This window comes from Epinephelus fuscoguttatus, linkage group LG13, assembly GCF_011397635.1.
Source record: "Epinephelus fuscoguttatus linkage group LG13, E.fuscoguttatus.final_Chr_v1".
Taxonomy (NCBI): Eukaryota; Metazoa; Chordata; class Actinopteri; order Perciformes; family Serranidae; genus Epinephelus; species Epinephelus fuscoguttatus.
The window spans coordinates 19500835-19516923 of record NC_064764.1 but is presented as its reverse complement, the minus strand read 5'-3'; the positions used below and the strand labels follow the sequence as shown (position 1 = coordinate 19516923).

Sequence of the window (16089 nt, the reverse complement as noted above, 5' to 3'; positions counted from 1 at the left end):
GTCCTTGACAACTTGACATTTAATTCATGTCAAGTTGTCATAATCAAGACAACCCAAACAATGTCATGTCATCATAATGTTTATGACAAGTTTATGACAGTGTCATGTCACCCTTATGTAGATACCTTCAAGTAAAGTGTTACCCAAGTGTGTCTACTGTATTTCTTTTTTTTTTTTTTTGGTGTATCTTTATGGTTTATATATAATTCAACAAAAAAAGGAGAGTGACCTTTACTGACACTTAAAGTATTGATTGTAATGGTTAGAGTAAAACAGAAGTACAAGTAGGAAAAATGAATACTAAAAAAAGGGTGGAGTGTCAGGAAAGGAAGTTGTGTGTGAATGTGTGTGGTGTATACGTGTATGATTAAGAATATGAGTGTTTAGATTACTTCACTGAATTATTAGAAACATGGCAGGGCTCTACCTTTTAATAAATGTATCTTTTTAGAGTCTCAAAAAGTGTGTTATGTGTTCCATTTGATTTTGTATCAATTCTAATTACTACCATGCTGTGATTAGGCTTCACTGTTTTACCCATTAGCGTCATTTATACTAATTGTAGATAATCAAAGTGAGTGAAGTATCAAGTTGTAAAAACTTGACTACAAAGTGGTGTTATTAGCAGCTTGCCGGTAGATACACTGGGACTGGGGTTTATAATTTAAGCTAAAGTAAATCCACTGTATCACTTTTAAGGGACTTCATTACATCATATCCAGTAGCCATGGTAACTTTTCAGGTTCCAATTTAAGAGGGAGTCTGAAGGCAACCTTGAGTCAGACATTTATTTATTTTCTCTTATTAGCAAAAAATATATAGGCTTTTTAGATTGTTATTTTACATCTTTATTTATCACTGGCATGTTTGTTAAAGGAAGAGTGTGTAGGATTTAGTGGCATTTAGCAGTGAGCTTACAGACTGCAGCCAGCTGAGTACCCCTCGCTTACAGTAACGTGAAAATGTGTTTGGGTTTGCTTTAGGATTTGTGTTAGTGCTAGTGTAGAAACACAGCGGTGCAACATGGCGGGCTCTGAAAGAGGACCCCCTTCCTATGTAGATATGAAGAGCTCAATCTAAGCTAACAAAAGCAAAAAAAAATCTAAGTTTGAGGAGATTACGAACTAAAAATAAAAAAAAAAAGGAATAAAAAAGGTATGAACATTATATTCCATTTCTACCAATAGATCCCCCAAAATCCTACACACTGGACCTTAAACTTTTGCAAAACGAAAAAAAGTCTAAAGCAATCATGATAGGTTAAAAACCAGGAATCTAGACTCCTTTCAATAAACAAATAAACAGGTGATGTTAATCTAGTTTCTCAAAACAAACGTTTCTGCGTCATCTGCTAAAATAATCTTTGATTTGTCTTTTGTCGGGGTGTTATCCGACCATGCTGAGGTGTTGATCAGTACTGTTATCAGGCGGGGTGTCCTCCCAGTCTTTTGCAGCCTCCAGTAAGATGGCCTCATCCACGTCGTCATCCTCAGTGAACGACCTCTGGAACATCTCCATGATGCTCCTCTGGTTAGGGTCCTGAACAAATCCAAATAATCAGGTCATTACTTAATGTACAGACACCATTTCTGATTTGGCTCTGTAAGCGCCGTTATACTGTGCAGCCTTATGTAAATATGTTTCATCTATGTTAATGTGTGAATGCTATTTAAAAACTGTAAAAAGGATTATACATCATTTATTTATATACAGACGCAGAGCTTACCTTAGAGTGGAAGCTGGCGTTCAACGCTTTGTCGGAGAGGTTTGATTCCGACAGGCCCACTTGCTCCAAAACATTCATTTTCTCCTGGATCATTGGCCTGGAGATAAATTATTATAATAGAGCAGATACCATTCAATTCACTGCTTGTCACAATATGCATGTGAAACAACCCACATTAACTTGACCCCCCGCTGTTTCAGTTTTGGCTCTGAAGTGGTGGACTGATGAATACAAGAGGGAAAAAAAGATTTAAAAACACAGTTTGATTATCAGTGAAATTACTGCCCACTGACTGACACGTACCACAGGTGATCATCAGCAGTTCCCTTGGCAACCAGGTAGTGAATGTTCACATTGCTGGTTTGTCCAATACGGTGCACCCTGTCCTCCGCCTGAATCAGAATCTGCAGAAAAAAAGCACTGTCAAAAAAGAGCATTGGAATTTTCTTGGTGTCACCAATTGTTTCCTGCCTTCCCTCAGCTGCAGTGAAGGTCGACGTGCGCTCTGCTTGAGGAAAAATATCAATAAAATGGTAAGCCATTATTCAGGCTTAAAGCTGCCAACAGTTGAAATTAAAGAACTATTAAGATTCCTCCGGGAACTGAAGATGTTGTCACTGGCACAGAGCGCAGGTTGAGCATAGCAATCACTTCAAAATGAATCTTTTTTTAGTTGCGGATTTGTCCCCCTTTAATTCCCACTTCAGAATGCCCTATTTGGCTGTACTGTGAATCTTGTCACATCTTTGTCCCTGCAAACATAGCATAAAGAGGGAGTGGGAAATTCCCACAATGTCAGGATAACCTTATAACCAAACGTGAACTAAAAGAGGCAAAAACTGGGCTGGAACCAAAATTGAGTCCAAAATGAAAATACTACAAATAAAAAATGTGTTCCAATGGAGCAATACACATGTCGCATTTTTTGCACCCTCAAATTTATTGTTTTCAATATAGATGCATGGCAGGCGCACTCAAACGCCAGAGCAACGCTGACACAATGCACACGTGTTCCTGAGTGTCTTTTAGCACTTTTAGAACGCAGCAGCGCACACCGTATGCCATGTAACGAGGAACAGACAGATATCTTTCTCTTCTTCTGTAAATATCAGTCTGTGGTAAATATGGAAAAGCTGATCATTTTACTGCAGGGCTACCCAGAGCTTTATATCTGTCCCAGGGACGATAGGCCTACACACTTAAAAACAGCATCTGGAAGAAGATCAGCTCTGCACTCAAAATTTCAGGTAAATACTTGGGATGCGCACGATTAGTCGTCTAAACGATTAAACGTCCACCCCCCTCGCTAGTCGGCACTTGAAAAATTAGTCGCTTAAACAATTTAGTGTTCTATTCATGTACAAGGTCGCTTAACTGTCATGAAGCCACCCATCACTAGTGGGTGCTACAGAGCCGTCAGACAGCAGTCCCCCTCCCCACGGTAATGCTTGAGTAGACTGGAGTTTTAAAACAGCATGGTGGGGAAAACCAGCGTGGTTTGGCAGTACTTTGATCTAGAAAATCAATTCAGCAGCAATTTATCTTTTTTGAGATGTTATATTATTTGTTAACTTTAAGTGAGTTGTTGTCAGACAATGTGCAGGGTTTACATTCACACTGTACGGAGCAAAATGCCTCTCATTTCAGCTGAAATTTAAATATAATTAAGATTTTGTTTTATTAACTTTAAAATGAATTGCTATCATTTTTGTCGGATAATCTGCAAGGTTCAATTTGCCCCACATTTATTGATTTTAGATGTTATTTTAGTGGTTCACTTTTGACTGAGTTGCCGTCGTGTTCAAATTCATACGGCACGGCGCAAAGTGTCTCATACTTCAGTGGCATTTAAAATCTGACATGGTTGTTGAAGATTCTGATTAAAGGTTTCAAAGGGCTCTTAATGCACACCATATTTTTGGGACAATGATTCAAATACTGAATTTTGACTATTTTGATAGTGTTTTAATTTTTTTCTGTCAACTAGTCTTGATTAAAATTTTCATTAAGTCAACAGGGAAATAAGTTGCCAGAAACATCCCCAGAAAATAGGCTATAATACAAGGTTGCTTAGCGACCTCAGACACAACCTGCCGTCACACTCAGAAAGCTGGCACAAAAAAGGCACAAAAGTAGTGTCCAGCACCTGACCTTGCATTTTCCAGGCGGTTAAAGACACAGCATGTGTACAACCCCTAAATTAGTAGCCACAGGTTATGTATGGATTCTTAGGGTACTATACCCAAAGTGTTTGGTGGAATTGCAGCTAATGAGCACTCAGTATTTTATTTTAATAACTTCATGGCTTACCCCGGGGTTCCAGAAAAGCTCAGCGAAGACCACCAAGTCAGCACTGTGCAGGGTGAGACCCATGTTAGCTGCAGTGATGGACAGTACGGCCACACAGGTCTTGGTCGCGTACTGGAACTTATCACACAGCTGCTGCCGTTCAGCTGAAGGAGTGGACCCGTCAATACGGATGTGACTGACGTTCTGTAGAAGAAATTAAAGGCCAGAATGGTTTAGGGAGCGGACCAATACGACACCAACAACCTCATTTAACAAACCTTGATAAGTCACAGTAGTAGTAAAACTAGGCTCAAATGTGCTGCCTACACTTGTTCCCTGTAGCTACTGATGAAAGTTGACCTAAGAGTTGACTTTAACGCCTACGAAAAGAATCAAAATGCACTTTTTTTTTTTTTTTTTACATTAAAATTATATTTCTGTGCAGTGTGGTATCTGTGTATCTTGCTCACCTTTTTAACCAGTTCAGTTGTAATGTGATCCAGGACTAACTTATGATGGGCAAACACAAGAAACTTCTCCCTCCCACACTCCAGCGTGTCTGTGATGTACTCCCTGGCAATGACAGAAACAACAGAGGTCTCAACTGTTTCAAAGAAAGCAGTGAAATATTCAATCATTCTGTGTATTTATTCAAACTCTCAAAGTTATCGCAAATCCAGTGCAAATGACAGTCACAGTGGTCTGACAAAAGATTCTGATTCATTTTATATTTTAATCTCAGCGCTCATCACATCTAAGCTGATGGGACTTACTGATCCCCGACCATTAGAGGGTCTGTGCTTACATAATGGCTTGCAGCTTGGCTTCGGCTGTGTGGTTATAAAAGATGAGGAGGGCTTCCTTCTCTTGTATTTTCTGAAAAAGAGATAAGGAACGGCACCAGATAAGAACTGACAGGAGATACTGATTGATGATTTGATAAGGCTGCCATTACTCTGAGGAGCAGTGTGATAATGAACAATCAAGCTAAGCCATTCAGTTCCATTAGACTGAATAAATTCTCTTAAAATAAGACTTACTGGAGTATTCTGGGTCAGTTTGAAAGCACTCGTGCGTGCTTGAGGCCTGAGAGGATGCCATCATTTGAAGAAGACAGAACAAACATGTAACTTTCTTGGACTGAAGGAGTGTTTTTCTAACTGATGTCTTTTTAATCACGGCGACTACATTTCAAGTCGAACATGCTGTATTTCATTTGTCTTTTGGATACATGTAGTCAACATGCTTGGGTACTGAATAATGCAAAAGGTCAGAATATGCTATTTTCAGCTAACTTTTCAACCCCAAAATCAAAACTACATATTTTTCCTCTTTCCTGTAGTACTGTTTATCAGCCTAGATTGTTTTGATTTGAGTTGCCGAGTGTTGGAGTTATCAGCCGTAGAGATGTCTGCCTTCTCTCTAATATAATGAAACTAGATGGCACTGGGCTTGTGGTGCTCAAAGTGCCAAAAAATACATTTGAAAAACTCAACAGCAATGTCTCTTTCCAGAAATCATGACACGTTTACTCAAGATAATCCACAGACCTTGTTGTGAGCAGTTTCATGGAGGAACTATTTTCTTTCTACCGAACTACACCTGTTAATTTCTCACTGAGCAGAAGGAAGCGTTCATCTACTCATGGATGAGAGGCTTGTGCTCATGATAGCAAGAGATGTAAAGATTAATAGCATCTTCCTCGGCAGTCCTGTAATGTTAGCTACCTCTGTGGTGCTAGTTTGAGCTGGCAGTAGATGCACGCTTCCCTCTGTGTGGTGATACAGTTGGTGGGTGTAGCTCAGTAGAAAGAAAACAGTTCCTGCATGAAACTGCTCACAACAAGGTCTGTAAATTATCTTGAATAAGTGGGTCATGATTTCTTGAAAGAGACATTGCTGTTGAGTTTTTCAAATGTATTTTTTGGTGCTTTGGGCACCAGAGGTCGAGTACGATCTAGTTCCATTATACTTCAGAGAAGGCAGACATCTCTACGGCTGATATCTCCAACACTCGGCAACTCACACCAAAACAATTTGATGATAAAAATGACTGATAAACAGCGCTACAGGAAAAGGAAGAATATGTGTTTTTGATTTTGGGGTGAACTGTCCCTTTAAAAATAATTCAGTAGTGATGAATTATATCAAAACTTCTTATGGTTTTTTGTAATTATTGCAACAGAACTCACACTTTTTTTTTTTGCTTTTACTGTGTTATTTCCTCTAATCTGATTATTCTTGGGGAGGACTGATTTAGTTTTGCGTTAATTCCTAAGATGGGAAGATTGTAAATCTTACTCCAAGCCTGGTTTCTTGAGGTTTGCAAATACCTGTATACCAAAAACTTCAAATTCTATATCTTTTCTGTTTTTACCGGACCATGGGAAACGTTTGTGACTTACATTGCGGTGTCCATTGGCCAACTGCTTGGCAGCAGCCGACAGAGCAGCTTTAATGCGGGCGTTGACACCATCTATGGTCACTGTGACGACCTTGCGTTGTTTAGAGGGAAGCTGTGAAAGGACGTCGCGCTTGAGACGACGCAACATCAGACACTCCTCCAGCAACAGCTTTAACTCCCCGAGGTTAGATGAGCCGGAGTAATCCCACCCCCAAGTCGCCTAGAGGGGAGGGGAATAGAAAAGGATAGAAGGAGAGGAAAGTAAGAAAAGCACAGTGGACAATGAGGCAAATTTGACAGAGAACCCTTCAAAGCAGGTAGCCAGACTCTTGGACTATCTAATGACAACGTTCCTCTTTAATCACACACAGGGATTAGTTTGGATGCCAGTCAAGCTGGTGACTAACCAGCAGACTAAAAAGCTCAGAATTCAGTCACAGGAATCAAACTGTGATAGCTCCGGCTGGTCTGAGTCTCTTATCAGGATGCAAAAGCCATTTTATGAGACTTCAATGGTGGAAAAAAAGGGAATTTTTGCAGAGCAGAGCAAAATCTCCACAATCTTCAAAATGAGTCATCATGACCAAATTAAGGATGTAATTGGCCTTTAAATCATGTAGCGTGTTCCCTACTTGAACCTATTAGAATTAATTAAGGAGATTAAGTGGCAAGAATAAAGCAACAGAAGGAAAAGAGTGGAGACAAAATTCACAGAAAAGGAATCCGCTGACACCTAAAAAACAGTTTTAATGTATACACTGTTCGCCAACCTACGCTGGCTGTAAAGTGTCCTCATTTCACCTTTATAACCCTATTGTTCTCAGCAGAGAGCATTAGGAACTGCAGACTGTGAATGTAAGAGAGGCAGATAAACAAATAATTCACTAATCCTACACCTAAAGCCTTCTATGTTCTTTGAGGTGTCCTAAAATTACAGCCAGTTACAGCTCAACAGTATTAAGCATTACACTTTGATAGATAAGGACTCTTAAAGGGATAGTTTAGATTTAGAAGTGGGGTTGTATAAGGTATTTATCCATAGTCAGTGTATCACCGACAGTAGATGGCGGTTGTTAGCCCCCATTTCGGAGAAACAGGCAGGAGTACTGCCACAGAAGCCAAGCAATAGACTGCTGTGGATGGGGGCAGAAGCAAGGCGTATTTTAGCCACCTAAAACAATTAATATTATTTTGAGTATACATTATATTTGGAATATTTTCACCTCTTTACCTTGCCGTCAGAAAGCCCTTTCTGATGGGGCACTGAAGATGTCATATATGCTTTTTCAAAGTCAGCCTTCATTTGACAAAAACAGTAATTTTACCTTGCAGAACACGGGAGTTGCTGGTCAACCCCTGCCTCGATCAGTTAGTTTGTGTTGACTTTGGTGTTTTAAGGATTGGTTTGGATTCACTAAAGTCACACAATAACACAAACTAACTAATCAAGGCAGCAGTAGACCAGCAACTCCTGTGTTCTGTAAGATAAAATTACTGTTTTGTCATTGAAGTCTGGCTTTGTAGAGAGCACATATGACATCTTTAGTTCCCCGTCAGAAAGAGCTATCTGACAGTAAAGCAATGAAAATATTCTAAATATAGAGCACACTTGAACTGATGTGAGTTTTTTTTATGTCGTTAAAATATGTTTTGATGCTGCCCCCCTCCACAGCAAAACATTGCTTCCGTGGCAGTACTCCTGCCTGCTTCTCCAAACCAGGAGTGTACTGACTGACATCTACTGTATGTAATACTCTGACTACAGATAGGTACCTCATATGACCCCAATTAAAAAAATCCACGCTATCCCTTTAAGGCTTAAGCTACCTGTGTGGCACCGCAGTAGCGTATCCCAAACTCGTGGAAGCGGGGGAAGAGTGTTGGTCTGACAGCCAGAATCTGGGTGTACAGCTCAGAGGGTCTGGACATGGCAGGGGTCCCAGACAGAAGAATCACTCTCTTTGCTGCCTGAGGATGGAAAAAACAACTCTGATCAGAGCACTGCTGAGAGAGTCAAGCTGACAAAGCAAGAAATTAAACCCAATCCTGAGCCAAATGCTGCAATGTTTTGGATTCAGCTGGTTTATGGATCTATGTTAGCAGGCAATATACGCTACATATACAAAACAATAATGTCGCTCTGATATAGTGACACGGGGAAAACTGTGGGTGTTTGGGTGGGTGGTGCGTGTCAAGTGGCGTCCACATGAATGCCAGAACCTCAGGATTCTTAGCAGAACATTGCATCGTAACAAGATGATCAATAGTTTTCCCTTCAACTGTCAGAGGGTTTTAATGTTCTGTCTGATCAATGTATGTTCACATGTTAGAGAGAATTTGGCATATAGCTGAAATAATCACTCTGTTGCTCAGCTGACAGCAGCTGAAACCATGTAACTGTGTAAAAAGTCCATGTGTGATAAATATATTATTGTTATTATTATCAGTTTTAATGTAGTGTTTTTTTAATGTTGGTAGTGCAGCAACCATTTAGTTTCCTTTGGGATGGATCTTTCCTATAAATTTTGGTTTAATTGCATGCATACTATAACTGCAGGGTCCAGCCTCCGCTGCTTAAGGCTAAAAAAATAATAATTGTCTGATGGAAGACATCCTAAATCTGATTTCCCAAGAAAATCTAATCAATTGTTCAGCTGGCCCAAGGTCCATCTGACAGCCAATCTGGGTCTTGTTCCAAGAGTTTTAATGAATTATCTGGATAATTTTACTTGGAAAACCTTGAACCAACTCAAATTTGATTTATGACCTAATGTAAAGGAACCTTTTTCAGTGTTTTCCCCAGTGAAGTTATACCTTAAGACCAAAGAGAATCTGCCTCTTTGCACAGATTGAACTAGGTATTCTTTGATCTGCTGCTTTGGATATTTTTGAAATATCCTGCTTAGAGACAGTTAGATGTCACAAACAAGTACAAATATAACGTCTTTAAGGTATGTGACAAAATTAGTAATCCAAATAAAACATTAAATGAAAAGAGGGAAGAAAAACAAGCACCTTCAGCAGAGGCAAAGCCGCTTTACAGCGAGCAGTCTTTATGTTCTTCAGGAAGTGAGACTCATCCTGCACAAAATGACAAAATCATATATTCTACTTACAACATACAGTAACTGCTTTTAAAGGCAAAAAACACAAGTAAAGACATATATTTTGAGACAATTCTAAATACTGCACAGTTCTGTAAAACAGCTCACCATGATGAGGACATTGAAGGGGTTTCCCGGCTGCTGCTTGTCCATCCTGCTCAGCAGGTCGTAGCTGATGATGTTGACCAAAGCAGACCGCAGATTGTCTTTGGCCTTCACCACCACGTTGATGCTGTCAGGACTCAGGGAGGGGAGCCAGCGTCTGAAGGCCTACAGGCAGAGATACTTACTCATGTCATAAACACAGAGTGAAACAAAACTCCTCAGAAAAACAGTTCTAATTTCCAGGCTGCGCTTTTCCCCCTACCACTGGGAATAAATCAGCCTCTGAAATTTTAAATGAAAATCCCAGTCACATTCACAAATTATTTTGTGACTGACAGCTGGCTTGAATGCGACTAATCACTTATAATTGTGTCTAACTAGCATCGCAGTGTCTCCATTTAGAGACAACTGATCATGTAGTTAAGAAAAATGTCCCCTGTGGCCCAAATGTTTCTGACAGTTCACTTACTTGCTCTCTATTCACATGTCAACCTGGCTTAAACTCACTAAGTTATAGCTCCCATGTTTTGCAGTAGATCTGACCAAATGCAAAAGACTAACAGTGCAGATAAGAGCCAAGTCAGACAGAGTAAGTGTCCTTTAATGGGCCAACATCCTGTGACTAAACCCTCCTCGACGATTCCAACTCCTGATTGGGGGACTGTGTTTGATCCAAGATATCTATTTAGAGAGCAGACTGTCTTGTCTTGTCAATAGACAGAAGGCCAACGAAGCTCTTCTGAAAATGTGGTGCTATTGCAGCTTGGTAATGCTGCTGCGAGTTAAGCGGAGATTGCTAAAGAACATGAGACATGCTCACAGAGAAAAGGGACACCTGAGATGAAATTAGAACGTATTGAAATTGTAGAAGGAAAACGGGGACAAAGAGGCGCCAACATTTCAACGATGCCAAATGTGGGGGTGTCTTAATAGTCATCGAAAATAATATGCAAAGTGTAAAAATATATATAGCTCAGCTAAATCAGCAACATCATGTGAAGCAGGTCTTTATGAATAACAGACTTCAACAGAGTAGCCAAGTAAACTGAATTAACATCTCGGTTTTAAATTAATGCTTCACAATCCAATCATCGTCTGCAGCCATCAGAATAAGAAACAGAAGCATGAAATTCAATACTGCCATCTCCCTTACTGAAGATAAAGTACCTAACAGAGCACAAGCAGTCCTTGGGGAACAGCATTAACATTCCTCAAATGCAGATGAGCTTTAAGTAGAAACCAGCATTATAATGTGTAAGGCAGAGTTTTTGTCAAAGGAGACCTGAAGAATATCCTTAAGAGGGTGCCTGCTGATTTAATGCAGGCCAATAATGACACCATTAAACGGAAACAAAGTGATAAACTCTAACACCTACGAAGTAATGAGCCATTTTTCTTTGCAGGATGTTTTTTTTTTTTTTTTTTTTACCTCAGCCCAGGTGAATCGCACAGAGGAGGGAGCCACGACCAGCAAGGGCCACTCATTCCTGTAGTAGGCTGCTATACAGATGGCCTGCACCGTCTTTCCCAAGCCCATGTCATCAGCCAGGAGGAGGCGGCCCTGTTTAGACACTGCAAAACTACAGGGACACGAAGAAATGCTAAAATTAAATGCTACAGCAGGACAGCGAGTGGAAGTCACACTGATCCAATCCTATAAAGCAAACTTGAAGTCACAGAGGAATGGCACTGAAATACTGGCTTGCAATGATAAGTATCTCTTCGTTTGCACAAGACTGAGCAAATTATAGATGAATAGCCGTCTGCTGGTATTGAGTTATTGGCTACACCATGCAGAACACGCACTAATGGCTGTCCAAAGGCACCTACTTGACTCCCTCCCTCTGAAAGGGCATAAGGCTGCAGGTGAGCGAGGGGTCGATGCTGGAGAGGTCTGCCTCAGGGACGTCTAAAGACCTGGCTTCGGTCCCGTCAAACCTGGCAGAGAAAGCTTGGACCACTGCCCTGGGCAGAGGCTCCACCTCCACTGCTGCTATCCCACTGAGGAGATCCACTGGGTATGGAACACAGCACGGTCAGACAAGATGGCAAATGCAACAGAGACAAACATGACCATAGAGATAAAGCAGCTAAATAACGCAAATGTTGGTACTCACAGAGTCTCTTGTAATCCACAAGTGAAAAGCTCCACTTTCTGGTTTTCATGTCTGCCGCACAACAAAGATTATAACACAAAATACTGGTTTCAGAAGCCGTAAAATGCAAATTTAACATGATAAAAGACTGTCAAGACGACAGAGGAAGCGTTTTAATTGCATAATTTCACTGTCACCGTAGTTCTTTGTTGGCATCTGCTTGAATGCTGCAATGACATCCACATGGTAACCAATGTCAACTTCAAACTTTGTTGGAGACACCAGGACGCACTGGCCCTGCAGAGTGGCTCCAGGTTTCTGCCAGCCGTTACACAGCTTGAGCAGCGCCCCCAACGCTGCACCGTCACAAGCTCGGCTGGTGGCTGCTGCAACGTCCACTGCCTCCATTCCATCCAGAGGCCTCAATGACACAGAGGCGATAGCAGCTGTTTCCTCCACTGCAACAAAGAGATATAGACACAGGAGATGCAGCAGCAGGACAAAGAAGACCAATACTCTGCCATGTCTTTGAATATGTCCCTGATGTTCATACTTAGCTGTTGATAGTCCTCCAGACTGAAGTTCCACATCTTTGTGGCAGGGTCTGAGGCAGAACAGAATACTTTATTATTCTAAGATCTAGCATACAATACCAAAACTATGGTACAAAATAACTACATTAAAAGACATTAGTATTCTTACTTAGAAAACTTATACTGGTTAGGATGAAAGCCATGTGTACTTGGCTTCTTCTACAGAGGAGAGCCCTGAAGCTCTGGCCAGAGGATAGCAGTTGGTTTTATTTTTATAGCGGTGAGTTAAGTCATTCATTATTTGGCCTTGCAGGTTGTCCTGGTTATGTGCACTGATGCACTGGCACTAAGGCTGGGTATTACTTTAAAATTGGAATACCTGCTGCCACAGAACACAATGCAGTTAAGTCAGCACTAAAAAGTGATTGCGGTTTAATACACAGACCATGATGGTGCATAACATACACCATCTATTGAGGGCTTGTTTATCGTAGTATGATGAATGTACAAGAAATAATTCAATCATTTTGAGGGTTTTTGTCTTACTGTCTGTCTTTATATTGTCGTTCTGAACGTATGATGCTGCCCAAGTAGTTTTAAATTCCTGTACCACTTCTAAAAACTTACTGACACTTATATGGTTTATTGTTAATTATTAAAATGTTGCTAATCTATCCATGATCCAATATGCATCAGTGTTTCCCACAAGTTCAAAAGTGGAAAGGGGTGTGTGGCTGCAAAAAGCATTGACCAACAAGACGTAGCTGCACAACAGCATAGTTACACTGGTAGATACTTACCGTAGCTCTTTGTGGGGATGGATTTGAAAGCAGCAATCAGTTCTGCATGGTAGCCCACTTCGACTCTGAAGCGGCCCTCTGTGTGAGCTACACACTTTCCTCTTACAGAGATGGCAGGCTTTTTTGCAGGTACAGCATTCAGAGTTGATGAGTTGGAGGGAAGCTGTGCCACAGGATTTTGGGCAGGTTTACTAGTTTGCTTGTAGAATGAGCCAAATGCACCACCTGAGCCGTTGGAGGTGGGGTTAGGTGTGGGATGAGCTGGCTTCACACCAGTGCTTCCTCCACTAGACGAGACGGGGCCGATTACATTTTGATTTGCTGCCTGAGGAAGTGGGTCAATAAGCTGTATCTACAAGGAAATACAGACAATGAATTAGGAAACTTGAAGTTATTATTCCTGCAAACAATAACTGAACATCAATGCACAGAACTCACCTGTCTTTTAGGAGCAGAGTTATAAAGAGTATTCTGATTGATTTGGTTGCTAGTGCCAGGTAACTGCTGATGTTTGGGGTCCTGATTGTAGTTATTGAGGCTCTGTGAGTCTTTCCTGAAGGGTGGCACAAACCGTTTTGGTGCAGGAGCAGAGCTGAGTGTCTCTCTGTGACGAGTCACAGTAGCAGGATCCGAGGCAAAGCTGTGTTTAGAGGGCTGTACCTGCACTGAAGTGCTACTGAAAAGCACTGGGGTCTGCTTATTGTTGTTGATGGTCTGTCCGAGTCTCTGGGCTCTTCTCTCCAGAGCCTTCCGTCTGTTTTCTTCAATCTTTCGCTGCTGCTCTGCGGTCAGCTGATTGGACATGATGATGAACTTTGCTGCAGCTTACGCTAACTTCAGAGGCATTCGCAAATTCAGATGATTATACAACACTCCGAGCTAGCCAAAACATCTAGTTACCCACAAATATATGATCCATGTACACCCACCTGGATTTGCACGAGTACGACCGTTATCTTAAAAGTTTGCGAACTTGTACCGCAGCTAGCTAACCCGGCTAACGGTACCAGCTAACGTTGCTAACGTGGGCAGCAACAATAAAGCTGAGCAACATTAGCATGACATTATATCGACAGCAGTGTTACACACAAGTGGGCATTCATGCGTGGGAGAGCAGATGACTAACACCGTGATCTCAAGACGGCAAAGGCTGTAAAGTGTACAGGAACGAAGGAAGGAGAAACATCTGAAGCTAACGTTAGTTGACAAGTTGCTACATGGTTCAGGATCTGCCGCGCAGGAAGTGACGTTGAAAAACAAGCAGGCACGTGGAGGTAGCGGTTGCTTATTGTAAAGGCAAGAAGGTAAAAAAAAAGATACACGTTATTAACGATAGAAATGTATGTAATTGCTTTAATTTCAACCTGTTACCGATTTTAATGAGCTCATACAAACACAAAATCCCAAATATATTAAAACAGGTTAGTCATGTCAATATTAATTTGAGTGTAAAAAGAAAACAAATATTCTGTGGTTCCTCAAAATCAGACTCCCATTCACTGCCTTGCTTCATACCCTATGACATCACACGTTTGAGACTTCTGTGGTCTCTAGCTTTGGGGGAGAGTAGCCCATCTTCACAGATATTAATTACACTTTCCTAGGCCATGGAAATAACATATTAGAATTCTTAATTTGGGTGGTGGTCCCCTTTAAGTTGTGAGGCAACCTAACTCAGTGGTTTCCAACTAGTGGGTCACGGTCCTAAAGTGGGTCGCAGGTCAACACATTCTCACTGTGACCACATCACATATTGACGTTTGGTTATGGACCTACCACGTCCAGGTATGATGTGCAAGGCATCCTGGGTGCATTGGTTGTTGACTTTCTGTGGCGCTGTGTCAAGCACGTGTTTTCACAGGAAGTTTACCGTTTACATACTGTCTCTTTCAACATCAAGGCACTACATCAGTACAACACTGCAGATGGACAAATAGCGCACATGGTTGGGTTTCGGCAACAAAAACATGTGGTTAGATTTAGGAAAAAAGAACAGGGTTTGTCTTTATAATCTTACCATATGCGAACGCCACTCTACCGGGTGAAGGTTGGTGTTTGTAGTACCCATCCACCACCACTCCCAGCCGCCCCACTCGGGCCTTTTGCAGCCTTAACTTTCATTTTTGTCCTGCCATGTTTCCCCCTTACACTGCCAAGCGCTGTTAAACTGTAATGGTAACTGGCTGCGTATAATGCCGATGCTGAAGGACAGCTTTTTTCAGTGTCTGACACTTAAAGTCACTGCCCAAGCACCGGATTTCGACGACTTTGGAGTGAGACTGGATTGCACGGACCATCCTAAATGGATCCCCAGATGATTTGCAAACTTGTCAAGTTTGTAAAAAACACACTTTGTTTTGAAGTACAGTACAGGGCTTTCATTTTAAAGTGCAATTTCCTGTGGTAGAGTGAATGACTAACAGACTCCTAACAGAGACAGCAAACTGGCTTGACAACATGGCCAAACACAAGTAGGACTCTGAATGTATTAAACTGGTGCTTGAACTAATGACTAAAACGAAATCTGAACCCTGTGGCTGAACCAGTCGGGAAACACTGACCTAACTGAAGATTACTTGAATATTTTCACTTTGTGCAGGCTGTTACCTCTTTTATACTTCTAGCTGCCACATTACATTTCATAGTAAATGTACTTTTACTCCTCTACATTTATCTGACAGCTGTACAAGTTAAATTGTAGATGAAGAATAACATCTGCAGCATAAACATGATGATGAACCAATACAATGATTAACAGTAAATAAATAGCTATGGCTAGCTGTTTATCAATCAACTACTACAGGTTATAGATTGATGTATCTGTATTATCAGTCTAATGATGTATATATATATATGATAATAAAAGGGTCCATTTTTCTGCATGACAATTCACTTTGATACTCTAAGTACATTCTGCTGATGTGTGCTTTCTAAGATTTTGAATCAAGGACTTTAATGTGGAGTATTTCTACACTGTGGTATTGTTGGTTTTCGTTAAGTAAAGGGGCTGAATAGTTCTTCCATCACTGCCGT

The 16089-nt window shown here is 41.0% G+C and overlaps 1 protein-coding gene across 1 annotated transcript; it reads right to left on the bottom strand.

Moving 5' to 3' along the window:
* Positions 1–784: 784 nt before the first annotated feature.
* On the bottom strand, positions 785–14312 carry smarcal1 (SWI/SNF related, matrix associated, actin dependent regulator of chromatin, subfamily a-like 1). Its single transcript, XM_049594397.1, has 17 exons — positions 13495–14312; positions 13057–13408; positions 12277–12327; positions 11921–12181; positions 11745–11795; positions 11458–11641; positions 11057–11207; positions 9631–9792; positions 9434–9499; positions 8246–8386; positions 6420–6638; positions 4821–4891; positions 4486–4588; positions 4037–4219; positions 2030–2130; positions 1727–1823; positions 785–1539 (listed from the first exon to the last, which is right to left on the bottom strand). The coding sequence occupies exons 1-17, from the start codon at positions 13858–13860 to the stop codon at positions 1387–1389; spliced, it is 2712 nt and encodes a 903-aa protein (XP_049450354.1). The 5' UTR covers positions 13861–14312; the 3' UTR covers positions 785–1386.
* Positions 14313–16089: the final 1777 nt, after the last annotated feature.